At 43.4% G+C, this 25152-nt stretch overlaps 2 protein-coding genes across 3 annotated transcripts in view; one reads left to right on the top strand and one right to left on the bottom strand.

The window, feature by feature from the left end:
- Positions 1-25152, top strand: part of dock1 (dedicator of cytokinesis 1) — a 193787-nt gene that overhangs the window by 84736 nt on the left and 83899 nt on the right. The gene's annotated exons all lie outside the window — the stretch shown is intronic.
- Positions 2775-25152, bottom strand: part of insyn2a (inhibitory synaptic factor 2A) — a 28091-nt gene continuing 5713 nt past the window's right edge. The window contains exons 2-4 of the mRNA XM_030077883.1: positions 18884-20120; positions 12472-12543; positions 2775-2958 (exon numbers count right to left, since the gene is read on the bottom strand). Coding sequence (XP_029933743.1) covers positions 2775-2958; positions 12472-12543; positions 18884-20115 — 1488 coding nt within the window. The 5' untranslated portion in view covers positions 20116-20120. The remainder of the gene's footprint in view (positions 2959-12471; positions 12544-18883; positions 20121-25152) is intronic.

A 25152-nucleotide genomic window follows, 5' to 3' on the forward strand; every position in this document is an offset into this window, starting at 1 on the left:
CCCCAAGGGAAGCCCTGCTGAGACAGCCCTGCTGCGGGTCAGAGAAGAGAGGGAAGGAGAAGAGCAGGGTAGCTTTGGCCTCAAGCATGGTTTCTGGGACTTCAGCATCCACGTGAGGGTGACCTTGCTGCTCTGAAGCTCATTCCCTAGAGCGTAGTCATTGGTTTACCTCACTGCTTCACCCTGGTCTGCACCAGTGAGCAAACTACGCACAAACATATGTACGTGCATTACCATGTGATCACTCATCCCTGCATAGTCTAACAGCAAGGAGAGTAAGGAAGAGAACTGTTTTGTGACTCTACAGTAAGCTGTTGGACAGCAGCAGGTTGACTTTCTGCACCACAAGCCCTTTGCTGCTTATCCCTTTGTTGTATTCTGCTCTCGTCTTGCGCCACCCTACTGCATCAAAAGCGAGGGAATGCAGGTATATTTCAAAGCTTCCTCCTCCTCAGTGCTCAGGAACTTAATTTTGTTATATTCTGTCGTTTTGCACACCCAATCCTCAAAACTTCAGCCCCGAGTAAAATGGCAAATTATTTTTTAACCCTGAAAATGGCATACTATTATGCCAGCTCATTGTTTTGCAAATGATACTCAGACTGCTACAGACTTTGAGAGCTCTGTAGATGTCCGTTTTATTTTTCATGTTTTATTTTGTATATTAAATACCTTCAGTTGTTTTCTTTTTTTAAAAAACAGTATAAAATACACAGTATTGCACATAGTAAATCAATTGCACTTCTTTAAGGTACAGATAAACATCTAATTCTCTCTTTATGCTACAGTACAACTACTGAAGAGTCCAACCCGCCGTGTACAGGAGTGGAGGTGATGAATCACATGTAGCCAACAGAAAGCAGTATGTCGGAGCTTGTGAAGGTCATACTGTAGGCTGTAAACCAGTGATACCAAGTAGTTTTGTCATGTATTGTTGTGTCAGTAGCAAAAGATGTTTTTTATGCCCTTGAAACCACTTTGGCACAATTTCTCACTATCGGGCAGTGTTTTTGGCTTTGAGACTTAGGCCGTTTGCTCCTGCAAGCACTGTTAACTGTATTTTTTTTTTCTTTTTAATTTTAAATATTGGCTGCTCTCCCACTCATTAAAATGTTTTTAGCCCTATTAGATGCTATACAATGTACATATGTGTATACATATACATAAATATTGTTTTGTCTGTACATAGTCTTTGATGAACCCTGTATGGGGTGAGGTTTTACTTTACAATCGGATGTATGGGAGGCGAGGGGCAGTAGCTAGTAATTTAAAAAATAAAGCAAAAATCAACAAAAAGGGTTTAAATTTTTAACATCCTCTTTAGAAATTGTTCCTTGAAAAGCTAGAAAATATCCTGTGAAATCTGGAGGTTGTAAAAAGCATGCAAGGCTACACGCCTGCCACCCTGCACTGTAGAAGGCTCTGGTTGTGGCCAGCAGTGGCACATTCAGTCCTCCTGGCTTGATTTCAGTGGTTAAAATAGTAACTGATGCAGGATATTGTGGGAATACAATCACAGCTGCCTCCCTGACCACTCACCACTATCGCATGTGCTGAGATAGGAGCCTGTTTATGATATTTAGTATATTAAATTAAAAGAAAATTTGTGTGAGTTGAAGTGGCGTAAGCTACAATTTGATGTTGTTGAGGTGAGTTGGACAGTATGGACTCCATCTTTTCCTTAGAGTGTACTTTTGATTGTGTGCACTATGAGGAGATTAAGAATTAAGTTTGTATATGAAAATGAACTGAAATTCAGGAACTACTCAGAGCCTTTGCACTGTATTTTGTTTTGTTTTTTGTTTTGTTTTTTCAAATGGACAGCCCCCTTCACTGCAGCTCAAATAAATATTTTCCAATAAAGTGAACTATAAGTTATATATTTATATATATCTATATATTTAAATAGAAAAAAGTACATTGACGTCTAAGTTTGCAAATGGTATAAGAAAATAAGTGTTATTTATTCATTCTTCACTTCAAAGTCAGTTAATTCAAGGAGACATTTTAGAGATGGATAGAAATTTGATCATAGAGCTCCAGTAAACCTCTCTATGACTTCTCCCTCCTTCAAGTGTCTTCCTCAGTCACTGTCAAAGTCTTCATTCATTCATGGTTAGTAGGTGATCTACATGTGTAAGGTAATTGTCAAAATAGTCATTTTTTTCTTATTCTGGAGAAAATGTATCCTGAACAGTGTTAATTGTGCTTTGCCGGTACGGTGATATGCTGTTGATGTGGATCTCAGAGAAACAAGCATCATGGTTGAATTGCAAACCTCTCAGGGAGGTTGAGAAGAAAGACAAAGTCCAAAGTGGTGAATAGAAATGTGACTGAGACTGTTGCTGAACCAGTATAATAGAATAGGACTCCATAGACTTCAGCTAGAAAAATATATGTAAATAGGTAGAGGGAAATCAGATTTTTCTTCTCACCTTGCTGATCTCCAAATAAGTTGCCCTGGTATAATTTCACGCCCTGTTTCAAGAAATTAGTTCAAAATAACTCTGAATCCTTTTTTGGTAAGCATGACAAAATCTCCAATTTTCCATGGGATCCACACTTGTTTTTCATTACACATCCTGTCATCTCCGAGTCCGATTCAGTATCCAGTGGTGGAGCTCTCCATTACAACTGGTTACCAGGTCTACAAAAAGCCAAAGTGGTTCTGTTTGTGATTTGAAAAACAAAAAATGAAAACAGATGGATAACGAGACAGATGCATAAATCCTGGGCATCAGTAGTGGGGGGGTGAGGGTGGGGGTCCTGTGTTTTCACAGGAACCAAAGTTTCCAGCGAGCATGCTTCTTCGAGTCAGCTTTGGACTTGCGTTTGGGGGTGGAGGTGAAGGCCTCCTGGGGGTAAGGCAGGGGAGAGAAGTGGATGTCTTCCGTGGGGCACAGCCTCTTCATCAGCGGCTGCAGCTTGTCCTCCTGCTGCTTGAAGTCCAGCTCCACACTGCAGCAGAGAGACAGACAGAGACACAATCAGCTCCACAGGGGCTCCACCACCTCCAGCACACAGTGACATGCAGATTTTAAAACCACATTGTTCAGATGCTATTGAATGTTAAATGATATTCCCTTATGATCTCTTGTAACATTGCGTAGCCCGCTAATCTTGTGAGATCCCTTTTGTTTTACTCGCAAAACTGTCACCAGATGGCCGGACCAGTCAGTATACTTTTGCAGACCTACAGTCATGGTTTAGGTGAGAGGTAACAATGCACCAAATTTGAAAACAGAAACATGGGCTACACACTTGCATTGATTTTCCTTGCAAAAGGTAATTATGTACCAATCTGTCACCAAGATATTGATATGCACTGCAAAAAGTCAAAATCTTACCAAGATTATTTGTCTTATTTCAAGTAAAAATGTCTTATTTCTAGTCAAAATATATCATTACACTTAAAATAAGACATGGGTAAAATAAGACATGGTATCCTGAACACTGTTCAGGATACATTTTCTCCAGAATAAGAAAAAATGACTATTTTGACAATTACCTTACACATGTAGATCACCTACTAACCATGTTTCAAGTGAAAATTTACTTGAAACAAGCAACAAATTTTGCCAATGGAACAAGCAAATTTTTACTTGTGACACAAGTGACCAAGTAAAAATTTGCTTGTTCCATTGGCAAAATTTGTTTCTTGTTTCAAGCTAATTTTCACTTGTTTCAAGTAAATTTTCACTTGAAACAAGTGAAAATTGTCTAAAGACGAATAATTTCTGAGCTGATCATGTCTTATTTTAAGTGTAATGATATATTTTGACTAGAAATAAGACATTTTTACTTGAAATAAGACAAATAATCTTGGTAAGATTTTGACTTTTTGCAGTGTGGTATAGACTGAAGCTGCCCTTGAGTCCTGGTTTAGTTAAGGTTATGGTAACATCAACCAATCAGAGAAATTTGTTGGGGACGCAGGACTTTTGCCTGCTGATATGCTTGCTCTCACCATCACGGTTACTGCTGTTTATATGGTTGGTTGGTTTGGTCGGAAGAGTTAACTGGTGTTAGACTGATGGTTGATCCAATCACCTGCTGTGTATTTTTGTAAACATCTGTTGCTTCCATGCCTTTTCCACCCCCTCCCACCCAGCTGTGCCTAGACTCTGCCCAGAAGTGAAACAAAATCAGAGAGTGGTTGTGCGAGGCGGTGTTCTCCCAACTCTGACATTGAAACCATTTACAGAGGAGATATTGTGCCACTTTAAAGCAGGTTTCTTTTTCCCCCCTCACACCTCTTTTGATCTTCTCATTATTATGACTGCAGCACTCCCCCTCCAGTCCTGTTAGTCATATTAAGTATCTACTCCATGGCCTGTTCGCACTTGACCCTCTGGACTGGCATCTGTCACAGCACAGCTCAGCCTGCCAGAGTGACCTACATTTCCCTCTCTTATTTCACCCTCCATTGCAGTAAAATCTTCCAGTTTGGATGTTTTTTTGATTGCATCTGGCGGCCTACTTCAGTCGCTGCTGCTGTTTTTGCCTTTGCATTCTTATCATCATTCATAAGAGAGGGAAGCCCATTAGTATTTTTTCTATTGAAGAGTGGTGGGTCACTGGGGGGAGGCTGAGCTCAGGATCATTTGCCTCGCTAAAACTGAGATCAGAGGACTGATATTGATGTGAGCCTTTCAGAACTTTAGAGTATACCAAGTTGCTTTGATCTTTTATCAATACTACAACATCAGCAAAAGCAATGAAGATGCTATATGCTATTGTATGTGAAATTCTTTCACACACACACACACACACATATACAAACACAGACTTTTCCTTGCTCGTGCACACCACGTTTCCCCAGGGTCCTAGGGGATTTATCTGGGCGAGCCATCATTCGCATGTGGTGTAATCCCACGCCCCTCCCATCTGACTCCTAGGTTCAGCTAAGTGAAACTCAGATTAGAGCCTCAGCCATGGCTAGTGTAGAGGGACCGTAATCTGCTAAAGCTTCCTCTAGCCACAAGCCTGAGTCAGCTTGGTGGGTGGGGCAGGGGGTTGAGTGGGGGGCTTAGACAGACAGATAGACGTACACAATTGCAGCAGGATCCTGGTCATAAATACTGCAGCGGGTCCGGCTAGACGCTGCTGTTAACAACTGTGAGAGATTATGCAGTGTTCAAATCAGCTGGGCAGCCAGCTGCCTGCAATGATTGGAATACAAAGCATCTGTTATGATCACCTCTTGCTCACTGCAAAAGCGCTCTTTCATCACCCATTGTTGTATTCATTATTTTTTGCATCAGATGTTGTCCTGGATTAACGCAAATACATTCTTGCAGGCTGAATCGGTGAGAGGCTTAGAAATCCAAAGGGCTCAAAGGGATATATTGTTGAATTTCAAGCAAACATTTCAGGATCAGAGGATTGGCTCTCAAATATAGAAAAAGAATGGAATGGAATAGAAAGTTAAAAACTGCTGGTTGTTTGTCATGATTAGTATTCCAGCTGAGCTCTAGGTGCACATTATTCTCTCTGTTTTATCATGGCAGCTCAAAGGCACAACCTAGGAATATTCCAGGGCATACACCTTAAGTTTTGAAGTTAGGCAAGCTTCAGATATAGTGTCATAATAAAATACAACAGGTTTTACTATGTAAGTCAGTGCTGTTGGCATTGATTAGAACAGAACAGACGTAAATGTGGGTCTTTGACCCACTCAAGTGAGTGACTCAAGTTGGGTGCTGAACCAGACAGTCAGCACTTTGCATTTGTTTGACTCAGGCCTTTACACAGAGCCAAGAACAGTGCAGCTATTTGCAATTAATCATGGGGTGCAGGCTGTTAATTATTCTGGTATAAATCCACTCCTGTTTGTGTGAGGCTTGGGCATGTGTGCTTGTGCTTGTGTGTGTGCGCAAGTGTGTGTGTGTGTTTGTCTGTGTGTGTTTCTGTGTGTCTGTGTGAGTGCGTGTGCTTGCTACTAATATCTTCTGAAGTCAAACTCACTGTCACACATATTGAACTTGCTTTGTGGGCTGCAAAATTAACAGGCCCTTACAGCTCAAATTTCTGTAGTAACCCAGCATCAAAGGATTCTATGATCAGTGACTGTGTATCTGTGTGAGTGTTATGTGTGGCACTGTCATTAGTGAAGCAGTAGGCGCTGTGCTTCTTTGTGCCTTTTTCATCTTGTGGAAAGATGACTTCATTTGGAGCCTGTAATTAATACTATGTAAAAGCTTTGAGAGATGGATCTCCCTACCTATTTAGACATCTTTTTGTTGTAGAAGTACTATTACTAGTGCTATTGCGGTTCAAGCGAGCCAATTTTCCAACACCCCCTCCTCATGCACACACATGCACGCACACACACCTACATATATATGGTGAGACACAAGTGTGTTGGCTCATTTGGTTTAATGTAAAGCACCACCAAACTCAAAGTAGGAACGTGGTGGAGCAGCGTAGACGCTCCAGCAGGGTATTCCACGAAGGGAGCTGAGCTAAAAAGCCATGAGGCTTATTGCAAGACTTCCAGCTCATTAATGGATGATAAATATCAGCAAGAACTGCAGTCAGCCCTCACCACTATATTGCTTTAGGAGAGCCATTTTTTGCCATACTACAGCATGTAAATTGTGAACCCCCCACCCCAGCCCCGCCGTCATGACACAGACACACACACTGCTGCAGACATACACCCCCCCCTGCTTCCAAACAATGATTCACAATGGTGACCTTTTTAAAGCTGATAGAAATTTACAGCTTTTACTGACGCAATTATCTGCCCTTTAAATCTTCAAGAAAATTGTAAAAGTAAAAGAAAGTCAATGTCATTACATTTTCTATTGATCACTAACAGTCAATAAAGGCAAAAGTTACTTCACAGTCACATGTGTTCTCTTGTGGCGCAGTGGCACTTCACCTTGCCTCTTGCTTGCATTCAGCTTTGAGTAACACATGAATAAGCTTCTTTAACTGTTTGCAGCTCCATTGTGGTAGTGGAACTGCTTGAGCCTGGACTGAATGCTTCAGCTTCTCAGTATCGTAAGCTTGTTCCGTGAATTAGTTTGTCTCATCAGTTACATTCTAACTAATCAACTCTTCAGCTGTCAAAACTCTGCAGCGCTTTTGCTGGCGGCGATCCCACTGTGTGATCCAAAACAATCCCACAATGCGTTTGGTGCACCACGTGATCAGCCAAGATGTTTGCAAAATGGTCTGTTGTCTCAAATGTGCACAAAAGCTGCAAAAATATAGAAAACTACGCAAAGTCAGCAAAAAATAATGCAGATTTTGTTGTTGCTGTGCTTCCTTGGTTACAGGTTAATAGATAGAAGTTGAATGGCAATTATTATTCAGTTCAATTCAATTTGTAGAGTTAATACCCAGTATTAATGTAGGAAGGAACATGTGAACACGTGTCAACTAGCTAAACAGTTTTTCTAGTTTTGGTTTTATTCAGCTTTTGTCTTTGCTTGATGGCACAACGTTCCACCAATCTCAACACTACACCGTCCAATCTAGCCTAAATTCTTTAGATTCTGGAGGAAGTATAACCTTCATCAGACATCCATACATCTCTGATATGTTTTTAGTGTATTTATACTGCTTATCCAATTTGAGATGGGCTGTGTGGTGCCACTCTGTAAGCTATTATTTTGCCACAATCCGTTTCAGTGCCCTTTATAGTTCACTTTCTACCTGTGTTAGCACACTGTCATGGCATTTTTCTCTCCCAGAAGTCAGTCGATGTATTACTGTCAGATTAAATCACACACACAAACAAACACACAGAGATCCCCAGCATAATATTTGAATACTGTGTTGTGCAGAGACCACAGCACCAGTTCTAGTAGTTATTCTCACCCCCTCTATCTTATGATGAGTTATTTTGTGATAAGCTTGATGTCCTCCTTAATGCAATGTGCTGTTATCTTATCGACCACATGGCTCTCAATGCATCAGGAGAATCGCACAAAGCAGAAGCAAAGTGGCCTGTGGCTCAGGAACAGCAAGCACTGAAACTTGTGTGTCACTGCCGAGAGAAGAAAAAACCCCTCATTTTTCCACACAGCCTCATTAGAAACAAGAGCAGAGTGAAAAGATAATCATCTTGTCTTTGAAACATACTCAAAAGGCCTTTTAATGAAAGATTTATTAGTCTCTACCCGGCCCAGTTATCAGCATCTCCTCATGAAACTGTCATGGGCCCTGCCGTGTCGGTCTGCACACTCCACGGTGCTCTCATTTTGATTTTTGCTGAGAGCAAAAAGTTGAACGTTGTTGGCATTTTCCTCTCCTCTAGCTGCGAGTCCCACGAGTGAGTTGTTGGATTGGAACAAATTGAAGAAGGCACTTTGGACCTTGTCAGTCTTTAACCTCTTTCCCTGCTCTCTCTTGTTCTAGCTCTCTCTTTCAAGAAAAGGGACGAGAGCAGCTCCCCCACCACACCCGGCGCCTCACTCCCCCCATCTCTCACTCATTTCCATGCACACCTCTGATCCCCCCGTCACCCTACTTTAAACATCCTCTGGGCTTTTATCTGCCTTTCTGTCTCTTCCTTTCTCTCTCTATCTCCCTGTTTCACATTCTCACCCCCTCTCTCTCTTCTCCCTCTTCGTCTTTCTTATCTTACCTGAGTATGGATATGCTCTTCTGACTGTCCCCACCGTCCCCTGATGGTGTCTGTCCTACGGAGGATCACTCTCGTAACTATGGTAACCAGCTTGCCACCATGGTGGAAAACATCATTATGCTTGCACAAAAAGAGATATCTTCTCCCTGCAAAGTACTGTGGTAGGACAGCCTTGCTGCTTGGTAATTTCCATATGTTAGAATGTAATCAGTTCTTCAGCCTTTAGCAGCACTTAATTGATTTTCATAGCCTCGCTCAATAGATCTGAGATCCCCCCACTCGCTGTCCCCCTTTAAAACCCAGTCCTCTGTTGGTTTTTGCTATTCATTTCCACTGTGTTATACAAAGAATGGTTTATCATCTGATAGTTTAATGATCAGCTGTACTTCTCCATTTCTGACTTAACCGCGAGACATGCAAGCTAATGACAAGTCAGACTGATGGGAAGTATTTGTCATCCATTGTGAACAATGGTGCCCTGCAACGATGCAGCCCTCCCCAATCTACTCCCTTAATCACAACCACTTAAATCTATCTCCCTGTTTGATCAGCACATTAGCCCATATCAATGCTCTGTGAGGAAAATGAGATTACAGGGTTTCCGGATGAACAATGCGTCAAGACGCATCATGACTTAATTCTGCGGTCTTGAAATAAATTGAATGCATTTCAAATCCCCTGTAATGCCCAGCAACCATTCTCTCTCTCTCGCTCTCTCTCTCTGTTTCTTTCACTCTACCCTCATTTCTCTCTCTCTCTCTCTGTTTGTCTCTCTGGCGTACTCTGTCTAACTTTTATTTTTTCATTCTCAATACCTGATATTACATCACCTGGCAAAATGGAATGAATTGCAGTAATCTTTTCATCCCTCTTCTCTCCTGTTCTATTTCAATGTCATGCACATTGCATTAAGCATAAGATTTTCAAGTTCATTTGAACGCACACTGCTAGCTGGTAGAGGGAGATAACGTATTCTGGAGAGAGAGAGAGGGAGAACGAGAGAGAGAGTGATAGACAGAGAAAATGAAAGAAAGACAGAGCGAGAGTTCAAGATAGTTGAAACTGCGGAAAGTGGGACTAGACAAAAAGGATGAGAGACTACAGCAGCTTTGTGTATTCTGTTTGATGTCCATGCCCATAGACTAGAGCACAGTATTGATTTAGAGCTGTTGTTATGCTAAGGTTGGACTCTGAAGCGATGCCTAATACTCGTGGACTATTTGATTATGCTGAACACTGCGTGGCTTGCTCCATGCTGAGCTCCGTTAAAATGATTTATGGACCCATATGTCCACTCTGGTCCCAAGATCAGCTTCATCATAAACACAGGAGTGTTCCCTGTGTGTCCCTGGCACAGAATCACACATGCACACACACTCACACACACATGCAAGCAATCCTGATAGATATTACAGACAGCTATTCCTCCTGTGTGCACTGTGTTCCTTCACGGCTGTACCTCCTATCTTGTGTTCCTCCACCTCCAGAGAGGTTGTTTTCATGGAGATCTATGTAATTAGATTGCCATTTAATCCTCCTGCCTGTGTGAATACAACTGCTATATTTGATTCTGTGTCCAATCAACACAATTCACCATGCCAGGCAAGTCTCTTAAAGGAGAACTCGGGTCAATTGAACAGCACATCCCGAGATTTCAAACATCTCACTTGGAAATCTCTGCCCTTTATCAAGTTGAAACCTTGCCAGGCGCTGGCACGGCTTGTCAAAACCGCTCCTCCTATTTTGTATTTAGTCTGTTTTTCTTTACTTCCTACACAGATGAAGCGTTTCCATGGACTGTGGCAGATCTAGGAAGAGGTATCCAGAGTGTTGATGTTAATATGGTGCCTGTTTGAAAGTAGTTGTCAGTGTGTGTTGCGCGATCAGCACAGCCCACGACAAGGGACAAATTTGACCTGACTTTTTCTGTGATATCTCTGTATAGTATTCACATGGCTTGTCTCTGGGGATTTTCTGATAAGAGGAAACCCAGACAAGACAGACATAGTAGAGCCATCACTGACACAGACTTATAATTGGCTCAATTCAAATGGTTGTGCGTAATCACAGCTTTCATAGTATTCCACACATTTTGCATATCATCAGCCCTCACTGGGAGACCATGGAGTAGCAAAATTTAAATTTAACACCTTTCCCAGTGCACCGGTGTGATCAGTGTAGGTGTGTGCCAAGCTGCCAAGGATATGTCACAGCTGCTCCAACAAAAAGAGGCTTACAACGGAAATGTTTTTTTTTTTTTTTTTTGTAAATTTAGACTTGCTATCATGCAGCGAAGTGTGCTCGCAGACTCTGCCAGCTGGTTAGCGAGTGTCTCTAGAGTGTGCAGAGGCCGGCACGACAGGGCAGGCACAGTTGGTCTTTATTTCGACAGTCAGAGCAGAGACGGAGGCTAGGTAGACCAGAGGAGCTGGGCCTGCGCTTCCCCAGGGCCGGATCATACGACGAGAGCATTAAACATGGAAATGACTCATTTATACTTCCAGGCTAGCTCCAGTCTCTACAGTTGGTCCCGCTTCATCCGTCCTCTAACCCTGAATCCAGTCTATCGCCTGTCTGTTCCCCTGTGCCACGGCTTTGCTCTTGCAGTGTCCTTCACATGTTTCCGTGCCATAATTTGGCTATTTCACTTCATCTTGCTATCATTGTATGATCAGAGAAGTGTTGATTCATTCTTTTTGTACACCCTGCGGTTATGTGGGTCTCCTGCCAAGATTTAAATGCACTCCACTTTACGGCACGATGCACCTTCCTCAGCTCAGACATCAAAGTGAACAGAGCTGTGCCACACTCCTTCATTTTTAGGAGCTGATTGTAGTTTGGCCAGAGGCTTATCGGTTATTGAGAGCAGTAGATAGAGTATGATTTAAATGGCTCTTCAGAAGCGAAATGCCGACTCAGTGGGACTGCAGTGTCCACTAAAAACAGTTTTATTGATCTCCTCTCGCCCTCCTACTCTCTAAATCTTTCTTCTTTTTCTCTCTCACTTTTCCTCTGGTACATTTTCTCCCCGTGCCTTTTGACTGTCGGAATCATGCTTTCTCTGCACACCAAACACCACAACAGACAGACACCCATACATGCGTCCACAAAGAGTGTGTCATGCAGGTTCAGCTGTGAGAAAGGAGCTCTTGAGGGGCCTGCAGACTGTCGTTCCCACTGTATGTCTGAGACAAAGGCTCCCATGACAGTGGTGTCAGAACCTGCAAGGCCCTGTCACAAGCCAGGGGCAGACACTATGAACTTTGGGTTGACCCTTACCACATACAGACACACAGTTTCACACACGCACACACACAAACACACTGAAAGAAGGCAGCAAAGCATTTACACATACACACACATATAGCAGACTATGCGGCTGGGTAAGCTTACAGCTCACGTCTATACCAGCCAAGTTGTGATAATTGAACAGAAGTTGAGCACACACGGAGGCTCAGTTGGCTTGGCAACAGCACACAGCAATGATATTTCATGATCTTTTGATTTAAATTAATTTCACCTTTCCTGGCCTTTTTTTCCTCCATACTTTTCACCAGTGTAGCCTTTTGTCTCTGAATAGTGATACACCTCTGCCCTCCAAGTGCCCTTCAGTGGATGGAGGGAGTTGCGAGGTTGGTGGGGGGGGGCAAGACAGAGACGGATAGAGACAGATAGAGAGCGTGGCGTGCGAATGTCACACATCCCTGTGTGCTCATTAACAGCATCCACATTAGTCTTGCATGCCGTGCCCCTTCCCCTTCCCTCCTCCCTCCGCCCTCCTCCTTTCCCCTTCCCACCTGTCCACTCTCCCCCCAAGGAGAAAAGACAGGACACATTTGGATCACCGTCTTTAAAGAGGAATGGCCACTAACCTGTAAATAATGCATGCGCTGTTCCGACATGTGTCACAGTTGGCCGTGTCCTGTCCGGTTCGATAGGAGAGGCTGTGGGGAAGATAAGAGTCGTGAATGAGTAATTACAGGACTTGTTTAGCTGCTCCCACACCACCTTCCTTTCTCATCTTGTTTGTCATCCCTCGTTAGCCGGCCTCAAGTAAACGAGGGCGAGGAGGAGTCATGCTGCCCTCCTGTGCCGCCTGTGTCCGACGGCCAGGGCAGAGGGGGCAGAGGGTTGGTCATTAGCTGAGGTTGGCTGATTAGAAATCAGATAAACAAGGCAACGTTCTGGGCTATGCTGAAAGGCAATATTGGCTTTGCACTGTTGCATTAAATGCTTAGGAACTTCTTGTTGCCTGGAAATATTAAAATAGATATTTGACTTCCAGTCTTAATATGCTCCTGCCTGTTAAGATTGCCACTATCGCCTCCATTTCCCAAATATTGCCTGGTGTGTAATAGCCTTTAGTCTCACGCTAGAAAAATTCCATCCTTGCTCTTTACGTTTGTGAAGCATGGAGTGCTCCTCAGTACTCAAAAAAGGCTGGGGTCATTCGTGCAACCTCAAAACTAGATAGAATAATTGTATTTAATTAGAGTCTGCTTGACAAGAAATGTCTTTTAGCCTAGCTGATAAAATGTGACATTTTGTTTTATGATGACCCTTAGGTGGTATATTACAGGCCCCTACTGATGTAACTTTTTATATTGATTTTCAACCAATTCACATTCAGACTAATCAATATTCTATTCTGTGTGTCCATATTTGATTTTGTCACCCGGTATCTCTGAGATGAACTGTTGTCTTGAGCTATGTTCTTATTATAGCCCCTCTTCCTCCAGGGGCAGCTAAAGACAAGGTGACGTCCCTGAATTGAACTATTTGGTTACATGCTTCAAAGGCTCAGTGGCTCTCTTATTGGATTAACATGCGGTAATGTGAATATAGATTGACAGTAAGTGCCTCTCCTCATAATCAATGGCATACTGTGGACATACTGTGGGCTGGAAATCAGTTCATCACCTTTATGTTCATCATCTACATTGACGATTTTGGTAAATGTAATATAAGGTCTAATGTTGTTAAAGTAAACAACTGCTGTGCCAGAGAGCAGTCTCCCAAGGCTACACTTACGGCGATGACAGTATGTATAATGATGCATTGCAACACTGAATACAGAATTTCCTGAAAATATTATAGCGCTTAAAAGGACCCTGCTGCATAATACCTGGGTAGACTAATAAGATACACCATATTATATGATAAATAGTGGCTCAAAACAAATTAATTCAGTTTATTAATACAAAATGAGTGCAATGCACTAAACACAGGGCACTAAAACACAGGCATAATAACATCATATGAAAATGAAGTGCATGAAGGATATATATCAATACAAGGGCATAGAGAATTGGCGTAGACTGTTGAAAAATAATAGTTTGATACTCCGAGTTGAGTCACTTGAGTTTTATTTTTTTTCCCGCATAGTTCTGTTTTGAGAGCTAGGAATTCTGAAATTCTGTCTGACATAGCAACAGTGAAGATGTCATGTTTCTTTAAGCTGGTATTTACTAAGGGAGTGTCCTTTATCAGCCCCACTCTCCTTCACAATCAGGCAGCTGCACTGAGTCACAGATAGTGGCTGCACAGTACACCCAGCCTCCTGCCGCTGGCCACTGAGCAGCTCTAATGGAGCACTTGGAGTGAGATGCCTTGCTCAAGGACACTTAGATGGCAGTATTTGTAGGATGAAATAACATTACTTATTGACTTTGCCTGCCTAGGATCAATTCCCCAACCTCGGACTGACAGTTGATATCACCGGCTCCCTGATGCTGTATCACTCTTCCTCTCCAACTCTGCATCGCCCTGGCTCAAAGGAATGAGACCCATGGAATTGAAGTCATTCACCTTGTAGAGTACAATGTGCCATATGCTAACAAATGAATAACATCGTAGAGCAAGGTTAAGATGGTCGGTGTGAATATACACACCTCCTTGAAATTGTTCCCATTTCCTGTGTCTGTGCAGCAGTTGAGATGCGCTTTAGTTCTCTGTCTTCCAGCACCCATGTGACACAGCTAGGACATAACAGCTTTAAAACACCAACAAAAATTAAACCACTGACCTAAATATCCGCTCCCCATCTACTCTTTCTGTGCTGTGTTACCGGTAGTTATATGAAGGGTGTTGAAAGCAATATTGTGGCAGCAGGAGGTGACGGAGAAGACAGAACAGGATGAGTGCAGCCAGTAAAGGTGAGGGAAGTTTTTGACTTGGCAAAAGACTACATCGTAATTAAAGGTCTGTACATAAAGCTAAGCAGATGCGAGTGGAGACAAGGTGACCCCACAAAATGCAGCGCAGTGGGGAAGGTCAAGCCCGCCTTCACTCTCCACCCAGATGAGCGGATCGATAAGCGCTGATGGGGTGTGCAGGCAACTGGATCACCTCCTTTCAAGAACTCTCTCTTATTCTCTCTATCTCCCACCCTCATGCTGTCGGGATCTCTTTCTCCCACCATCTCTCTTACCTCCCTCACTCCTCTCTCCCTCAGACTGAGTTGATAAGAGAAAATAAGAGAGCAGAGCTCATTTCGGCAGGCCTCCTGGGGTAGAGAGAAGCCAAAAGTGCCATTAACAGTGTATTTATACACCCTCCCCCCTGGTGCTACAAGGTGAGCTTTCCCAAAGGTCAGTCAGTGGGTGGGAGTCCAAAGCCATAAAACCGTACACACATATACGCTGAAACACACACACACAGCATTAAAAGAAAGACTGGCAACAAGTCCTCATGAGTGTGATTAATTGGGGCAAGCGTGCTAACACTGTCTGATGATGCAGCAAATTTATTCCCAAGCTTTCCGCTGTTGGATGCTACCAATGAGTTACTCTAGAAATGCCTCACACCCTTCACGCTGCGTTTTATGCCCTGGACACAGCTGCACTCAAGGGATGTGTGTCTGTGTGTGTGTCTGTGCCTGCATGCGTGGTATGAGAGGACATCAGGGTCTGATCTTGACCACTCTCCCTGAGGCTGCCAGGCGACAACAACTTTCCTCAAAGGCAAGTCATGTCCTCCAACCTCACTTCTTCCCAGCAGCCTGGCAAAAGCTGTTCATATATTCTGGAAATAGAGGCTTGGCATTGGGTAGTTCTAATAATACAATAACCAAGGGAGATGAGGCCTCTCTCTGTCTCTCTCTTTCTCTGTCTTCCTCTGACTCACACTCTCTCGCTCACTGTTTGTTGCACTGTCACACTTTTTGCCTCTTTCTCTCTGTGACACTAGTAGCCTTTTTCCAGTCCCATGTGCTGGCCTGGCTCTACTCAGTTTGACTTGGCATGTCAGCTCAGCGCGGCTGGGACTTGCGCTTCCGTCTCAACAGGACTACCTGCTTGGGGGCGTGTCTTTAAATAATGGCAAAGCCCTGAATGGTTGCCTGTAGGAGTCTTGACTAATTTCTCTAGCAGCACCCTACAGAAGGGTTTTATTTTCAAAAAATCAACAAGACCAACTCAAAATGGCTGCTTCACATGAAACCATGTAAACCATGGTTTAAAGTTTCACTTTACGTGGTTAGATTAAAAACTACGATACAGCTTTCACAAGTGATGCTATAGGGACATCCTGGTTATAAGCAGCTTTGTTTCAGAGCTGTTCAGTGTCTCTCTGACCAATAAGTGATGACAAACCCCTCTGCTGTTGGCTCAGCACAACTCGGTGTCAGCTTCAGCACAACTTGATGTGTTGAAACAAGTAAAGGAAATGCAAATCAGTGCAGCATGGTTCAACTACGTGGCCAAAAGTGCCGATAGAAAAACAGCATGCAGCTCATTCATAGAGAAACTTGACAGTAGCAGCTGACCAGATCTGTCACACAAATGAGTGGAAGATACCAGGCCTTTTCACATGCAACAATGATCCATATGTTATTTTTCATTTCTGTTATATTTTTTATACTTCATGTCTTTTTTCCACCACTGTGTCATTGTGTGTTGTGTTGTGTTGTGTTGTGTTGTGTTGTGTTGTGTTGTGTTGTGTTGTGTTGTGTTGTGTTGTGTTGTGTTGTGTTGTGTTGTGGATATAGCACATGAGGTGTGGAATTACATTTTGTGTCTAAAGGGTGCACACACGCTTCCTGATGATCGCACTAGGCGTTGCATTTCCTTACATGAAAAATCAATGTCATATAACATAAGCAGTAATATAACACATGTAATTGCACTCACAATTCACCTATAGCCTCTGGGGGCTCTTATTTGTTGGGCCAGTGACATTTCTGTGCGAGGAGAATGGAGCTAATGTAGTGTGACAAAGGCAGCATTAGAATTTCTGCTTGGCTCACTAAAAACACTGAAAATTGGAAACATGTACAGTAACAAGAAGTAAGAAGAGAACTGTGTCTATGACACGAAGTGGAAGTGCAGTCGGCCTCAGATGGATTACAAGGGGCTTACGCTGCTCAGTGACTTATACAAAAGTTAGGCTTTTTTAATAACTGTATGGCCAGCGACTTAAGTATCTAATTGCTTGTTCTTTAAAGTGTATGACCAGCTGACCCTTGAAAACACCAGTGGCTAATCATTCTCAATGACAATTTAGGTTTTAATCGCCACGCTAGACAGACCTGAAAAAAACCACACCATATGGCGTGTCCACACATCATTGTACCTCAACCAGTCATGACGAAGGCAAACTCTCTTATATTCTGTCTATTACACTGTTCTTTCTCTCCACTCCACTCCACTCCTCTCCTCTGCCTGCCACACTCCACACATCTGATAAGACAGATGTGCTAGGCAACACATAGGAGATGGCTCCCTATGTGGCACCCACATGTTTGCTTACTTTTTCACTCTGAGCAGAATCTTCTGAGTTTGGTGATAAGAAGATTAAGGTTGCCTCATGAAGGGTTGAGGGGGGACGGTAATTGCCTTTTTAGATGGTGTAAATTCCTTGTTGAAGCTTTGTTGGAGAGGAGTTTTAACCTGGTAACCAGTTGAGTTGATACTAAGAGAGGGCCTGTGCACTTTGTGTGTGACCTTGACTTATTTATGAGATTGATAGGTGAGTTTTTTTTTTTTTTCCTTTTCTCCTTATTCCCACAGGTTTTGGACACCAAGTTGGTATCTGATGTTGACTATTTGGATTCTCACATGCTGTGCCACACTGTGCTGGTCAAAACAGATAGAGATCTGAGCACAGAGCCCCAGCAATTGACTCAACAAATTGCCCATTTTGTTTGTCTCATCCCTTTAGATAGACAATCCTGTATTTCAACTGGCTAGATGCTATCTGGAGTCCCTTTGTATATACTCAATTTACATTGTAGAGTAAATGGCTTTTTCACAGGCCATGGCTTTTTCGAAGGCCCTGGACTCACTAGATTACCATTATGTTGCACAGCTAGATAAGGCAACCTTGCTGTCTAGTTCAGTATTTTGCTAAAAGGGCAAAACAACCTGAATATATCATTCCATGTCTTTCTTAAAGTGGGTATTTTGATTTTCAGCTTCACGTTGCTTTGATTCCCATATGAGCTCCTATGCTATACATGCATGTAACCATAAAACAGACTACTGAGTCATTGTATCAAGAATCGATTAAAAAGACGTTACCATAATAAGAATATTAATCTCTCACAGATGGTGATGTATTCAGTTGAGTGGCTTTTTCATCAGTGGGCTGGATCATCAAGTGAGTGGTTTCCATTCAAAAGTAGAATATCTCAGTTGTCTCCTAACCTTGGGTTTATGATTAAAAGCCACATCCTGTGTGGCAGTGTTTCATACCACGGGTCATCAAACCAATCGGACCAAATTGAGCGAGATGATTGGCCTGTATATTAGTCCTGCAAAGGTTCTGCTATGATATGTGGAGGGAAATTATCACAAAAGGACATTGTGCTCTAATAGCGGTGCAGGGCACGTCCAAGTAAAAGCCACATCATCCTAGTTACATCCTACTGTAACATCCCCTACCCACCCCTCACCGTCTGCCCAACACTGCACATCTGAATCTTTCCTCTGTGAGCTGTTCAATAGAGGCTCCTCTGAAGAGCAGTCAGATATGCATGCTTGTGCCCAGGCTCTTTGTAGAAATATTGTACTGTGACACATCAGGAGGTACAAGAGGACACTTGCACAGCTTATGCTGAATTGTAATGTGCTTTGTGGCTCTGATGTTTCATTGTCTCAGCTCGGTGATTAGACCATGTTATCTAACTACATAGACCTAGACCAGGCCCTTTTCCTTTAAGTATGAATTATGCCATCTCTTAAAGATTTTTATTTCTTTTGGCTTAGGCATGTTATAATTATATCACACTAATATGTGTACTAATGCAAACTAGTTTAAAGCGGAGGCCAAGTGATGATATCTTACCCCTCTCGGTGGGCCTCACCCTTCTCCAGTTCCTGGATGACTCCCAGCAGCACCTTGATGGTCTCTTGGCTGGAGCTGATCAGGTTCTCCATGGCCTGGAGCTGTGCTTTAACATCCCCCTCCTGATTCACAGGCACTATTTGCTTACATGCTTCCCCTGAACCTGTGTCCGGCGGTACCCCCCCAGCCTCTCCAACTCCGCAGGGCGACAGAGGCTCCTCCATGCCCCGTAGAGGCTGGGCAGACAGCTGTCCTGTGTGACACTGTGCCTGTGTTGTACAGCCTCCACTGGGACGTGGCAGCGTTTGAGACTGCAGCCCGTTGAGCTGCAGGCCTTTCTTGCGCTTGCTCCGCACAGACGGACTGTCCAGGCACTCCACTTGCGTGAGGGAGTTCCAGGCAATGGGGCCTGTAACCTTGGAGGCCCTGTCCGGCAGGGTGCGGGATGAGCCCTCCTCCAGGTTCAGCAGCTGCCTCTTGGTCGAGCGGTCTGTATCTGCCTCCCTGTGTTGTAATCCTGTCCTGGGTTTGGACGGGACACTGCAGAGCTGGTACTCTGCCTGTGCTCCGGCTCCGCTTCCTCTAGGTGTGTCTGGAAGGCAGTCTGTGTCCGCAGAGCAGCTGAGCAGCAGAGCGTCAGAGCACAGGCCGTCAGGTGCAGTGTGCTGCTCCACTGTGGCAGTGCACTCATTAGTATGGAGCAGAGCTCTGGTCCTCCGGACTCCACTCCCCCCACAGGCTCCCTCCTCCTCCTCATCTAAACCCTGCTCGGCAGCCTTGGACTGCTTCACCTCCATGACAAAACCGTTGTTCTGACCTTTATAAGTTTCCACCGACGCCACATGTTTAAAGGTGTGGCCTTTCTTGCGTTCAAAAGGGAAGGTCTGATAGCGTTTCTTCAGGTCAGGGGATGTCTGCACTCCCGTGCTCTTTGTTACGTTTGGGATGGATCTGCGAGCGGGGACGGTCATGTATTTGCGGTACGCCACCTTGTATGAGACAGGTTTTCCAGCCTTCCCCGCTGCTTGCAACGCCGCCTCCCTTTGCTCATTCTGTGCCTCACAGATGTCCTTGAAACGAACTTGCAGGGCCTTGTTTCTCTTCCTCACCTGTCGGCTGGCTTCCAGGGAATACTTCACTTCCAACGCCAGTGAGGTGGAGGGTGAGGGCGCCGCCTCTGAGTCAGACTCAGAGTTGGTGAGCATGCATTTGCCGCCCTCCTTGCTCACCATGGTTCCTGAGAGGCATAGAGAAGAGACACTGTGTTAATCACAGGTAATGAATGGCTCAGACAAAGACCCTAGCCAGACTATTATATACCCCACTACAGAATACATGCTCTGTAAGCTCTGGGAGAAGGAAGGAACTTGGGCAATTACTTAATGAATATCATTAGGAGGCACAATTATTGGATGTATATCATTATGCATGCCAAAAGCATGGCAAATGCAAATATCAAATTAGCAGATTTGTGTTATTTAGAAAAATGATTTCAGCTAACCTCGCCTCCATAACAATCAGAAATAGACAAAGAATTTTGTTTCTGAACATGAGGCATAGTGGTTTTATGCAGGAGCTCTAAAGTTTCCATATGCATGTATCATTTCCCCCTGGAGAGAAAACCCTTCCAATTTCTATTGCCAGTTGGCTATGGTCTTTATGCTTGCCAATCTTTTTGCTTTTATTTACTCGAGAGCTGCAAGGGTTAGGTTTTAGCATGGCCTAAAAAATAATCCTAACAGATTTCCATCATGCCTTTAATCTTCTCTGTGAAACCAATGACTCCAATTTTAGAAATCTTTTCACTCATTTATCATTGCCAGTTACCACATCTTTCACAGCGAGTCTTCCTCCTGCTCCTCCTCACCCACTTTCTAAGTCAGTGACTGTGTCTAACAGTTTGTATGGGAGCTTTTCCAGTGGCCATCAGTCACTTGGCTTTGTCTTACAACTGACTGCACTCAACAATGCACACTCACACATTCACTAGTAGTAGCAATGTATACACAATAGCAACACAGTTTACTGCTGTAATTCATTCAAGTTCGGAAGCATTCTCCTAGGGCTGTAGTCAACCAAAGAAAATCTTGGTCGACTAAAGTCCTGAAATTTTGACCAAAAGTCGACTAATCGGGGGGCAGCGGAAATACAAAAAAAAAAAAAAAAAAAAGATTAATTAACTGGACAGTAGTGTACCTGGTAACCTATGTTATAATTACTGGCAGGACCTTCCACTATTATTCCAGCCTGCACTGTGCGTGTCCTCGCACAGAGCGAGGCTGAACATCGGAGCTCAGCTTCACGGCTGAGACATCAATAGACTGGGGGAAGCTGCCGTCGTCACGGGTGTCTGCGCCTGCAGTTATAAAACGGTTATTAGACTAAAAGTTTGAAATATGCCAATTCTGATATATTTATACTCAAAACTGACGGAGCAACCTAACCTAACCTAACATAAAGACATGTTAGCTTACCATTTACAGGTGATATGCCATGTTGGTCGTTGAGCTGTGATACGCAAACTGTTGTTTGCAAAGTTTGCATTCGACTTTTTTTCTATCTATTTTGGTAAAATGCTGTCGCACTGACGACGTCTTTGAGGACTAAATGTTCATTAAATGTTCTTAATTAAGCAAATAGTCGGAAAACCAGGCCTAATTTTTTCTTCAATTCAGAACATACCGGCCTACGTATCTGTCTCCGCCAGTGGGTTGGGCTAATCCAAAATTGTGAAAACAAGGGGGGTGTTCTGAAGACAGACTGTTACCTGTGAAACACGGTGTTCTGAAAACACCCCCATTAGCACTTAGTGCTTTACTCCTGATAAAATTAACACGGCAAATTAATCAACCAATCAGATTTTGGTCGACCAAGAATGTGTAGACCAATAAATCGACCAGTCAACTAACAGACTACAGCTCTAGATTCTCCATTGTCTGTCATTTCTCCTTCACAACTAATAATCAAGTGAAAACTAATCGGTGCATGTCTGTTTGTATGTACATGGCCCCTCCTGTGGCATACATATGGGTCAGGTTTGTTCATATTCTATTTTCTAAATGAACAGAGAAAGAGATAAAGACTGCAAAATGGGGACAATTCTTGCAAACAAACAAACTTTGGTCAGAGAACTGTACAGCAACCCCCCTAAGGAAAAAACTTCCAAAGCAGAGACAATCAATTATCTTTCACCAACACAACAGGTAGTTGCATCACGACTCTGCAGTTTGCCTCTGAGGCTCTGACAGATATACAATTCTCCTCCTGCCTGCTGATTTACAATAAAAAAATACTCCACATGCTTATATAGATGCTGAATCAGATAGGACAATTATCCTTCTCAGCTTATCTGCCACGACTGCTCCCTGTCAACAGGGAATGACTTCCTATTTCAAACCTGCCTGTTTATTTACCTGCGAACAATGGACTGGAAGTCTCGTCTCTCGGTCTCTATCAAATTATGAGCCAAGCTCTCTATTATTAAATTAAAGCTCTCTGGGCAGCTCGGTGTGTCAGTGGAGCAGTGGCCGCCTCGTCAGTACGCTATCTGCAGGAAGCGCTCGCCCGTCTTTATCTTCACAATCTAATCTGCAGACATTAATGACAGCCCCCCATGCACCCACCCACAAACACACACACACACACACACACACACACACACACACACACACACACACGCACACACACACGCACACACACGCACACACACACAGCACCATAGAAGTGTTGCATCAAGGCTTTGAGCTGTGTGCAAGATAACACCCCAAGCCCAACTCGTAAGTCTAAATCATGCCTAAGGATGGAATAGGGCAAAGAGTCTGAGAGCTGCCCAGCATGCCCATTCATACAGGTTGGACATGGCAGCCCTCTGCTGTGCAGGCAGATGTGTTTGAGTCTCAGCAGACAGGTAATCACAGAAGCTTACTTGACCAAGTGACCATGCAGTGCAGTGCAATACAATTTCTGTGTCCAAATATAAACTCAGTGTGCAAGGCCAGCACAGAAAACATACTGTAATATGTCAAAGACAGCTCCATACATGGCGCTGGATGACATGCAGTATGTTCACAAAGTTAACAGCATTTGCACTCATCAACCCAGTCAATTTAGTTATGCACATACAAAGGCCACAGCAGAAACAAGTGTACAGTGTTGTCATCATTGGGAACACAGAGCAACACTGTTAGACCATAAAGATCAGCTCCTTTCATTGTGTTCATGTAATCACTCCTGACCCCCTCGCCATTAAGTTGATTGAGCTGCGAGGGCGTAGTGAGAAGCAACCATGTAATTATGTAAGCGAAAGAATTGGGGTTGTGTATGGCACAATCCAGTGAATTAATTTTCCAATTATTGCCCCATCCATGCAGCATTTCAGATATTTGACTAACATAGCAGTGGAGGTTTTTTATTTTATTTTATTTCATTTTTTATTTAATGTATTTGTTCTATGCCTTTCAACTGTCTGTGACTTTGTGATGTTTATGTGGCTGCTGTGGTGATTATCTATTCAGCAGCATGGCCATGCTCTTCTGGTCCATCACTCTCAATGTCCTCTCCATGTTTGCTCAATGGATGACATTTTGAATAAGAGATTAAACTGTTACCCTGTTTCCACTCTCCAAATGAGGTCAGTGTTTACTGTGTGAATACTTCCAGGTTTTAAGTAGAGCCAAGAATTAAACATTGCAATGCATTATGGTGTCCAAATTTACATGTAGGTATGTAATCAGAGACACCAGCATTTTAAATATCATCTGCCAAGAGAACACAATTTCATTTTCAATTCACAGCCATGTTGAGGCATACACTAAGCAATATTTCCCCATCCTATCCCGTCCCTACTCTCCTTCCCCAGAATGCGAGCCTTAGAATGCATAGTTTCATGGTATTGTATCACATCCTAATTTAAGTCTGATCCCTTTTGACATGTCAACACTGCAGGGTGAATGATGTGTGCCTGACTCCACAGATCTGATTTGTTATCCATTGGGTTTGAGTCTGGGCGACTGTAGCAGCATCGCAGATCTCGCCTCGGGCTAAAACACCACCCCCAGGCCGCTTGCATAAACAGCATGACTCATCATCACGCAAGGCCATGACAACTGCCCCTGTTAAGGGTGGCCCTGATTCTTTTTTTAGGGGCAAGTTAGTGAAGTGAACTGACCCACTATTGCTACCCAATAGGAGAGACCAAAAACAGCCCCCACAGGAAGTCATGAGCATGGCAGACCCACGCTCACATCTGACCTCCTTTTAAAAGTGCAGCACACTTGGCCATCATGCTGGTGCTACGGGTCACTGTTCAGGTCAAATTTAGGCATTTGACCTGAGCATGTGTTTTCATATCCACTAGGAACAGTGTGCATAAACCAGACGAGTGAATTTCAACCGTGATTAGTGGACACAAGGGCCTGTTGAGCACCACAGGCTCTTGGGAGGGTTTCTCTGCTAAATCGTCCATTCTTTGAAGCTTTGGATTGCTCTAAGGACAATCTGGAACGCTGCAGTAATGCAATTCATTATCCTTTAATGGAAGTGGTCGTGATGCTCGGAGTACGTGCTCATTTAATGCAGTGTACCTTGAATGAGTAAATGGCTCCACATTGCTTGTTATTTTGAAAAGGGGTGATTTTTTTATGAGTCAGCAGTTTTGTGAATGGCAGTTGCCTAATTGAACTTTTGGTCGCTGGAGGTAAAACCTCAAGAGGTAGAAACTTCAGTGTCCTGGCTCAACCTGAGGTTTTAATGTTTACCATGACTTCAAGCCTGACTACTTTTGTATTATCGCTTCTGCTCCACCAAAGGGAAAATTCATTAATACATGGATCACAAACCCAGTGAATTCATCACCCTGGAAATATGGCCCTACATATCAATTAACACCGCCAACCTCTGCAGCCTTTCTTATTAAAACATTTAAAAGATTTTCATGAGCTTAATTTCCAGTACCAGTAATTCCTAGCAAATTTTGACGCTCACATTGCTTAGTACATTGCTTATTATATGCTCAGTCTTTGTTTCAACTGTTTGATTGACAGTTTGCCTCAAAGATACCGCAATCATGTGCTGTTGAGTCATATATGCCTGGTATCAACCTATTGAAATACAGCAGTGACATGCTTTTAGATGTTATTTGCCACAATTACGGGGTAGATGGTGCACTTGGGCCAAAACTCTGTTATTTCAAGGTCTTTGCCCTCTCAAAATGCACAATGACAGCTTGGCTCTGTGTGTTATTTACTAAGTGAAACCACAGGAAAATATAT

Source organism: Myripristis murdjan, chromosome 19 (assembly GCF_902150065.1).
Source record: "Myripristis murdjan chromosome 19, fMyrMur1.1, whole genome shotgun sequence".
Classification (NCBI taxonomy): Eukaryota; Metazoa; Chordata; class Actinopteri; order Holocentriformes; family Holocentridae; genus Myripristis; species Myripristis murdjan.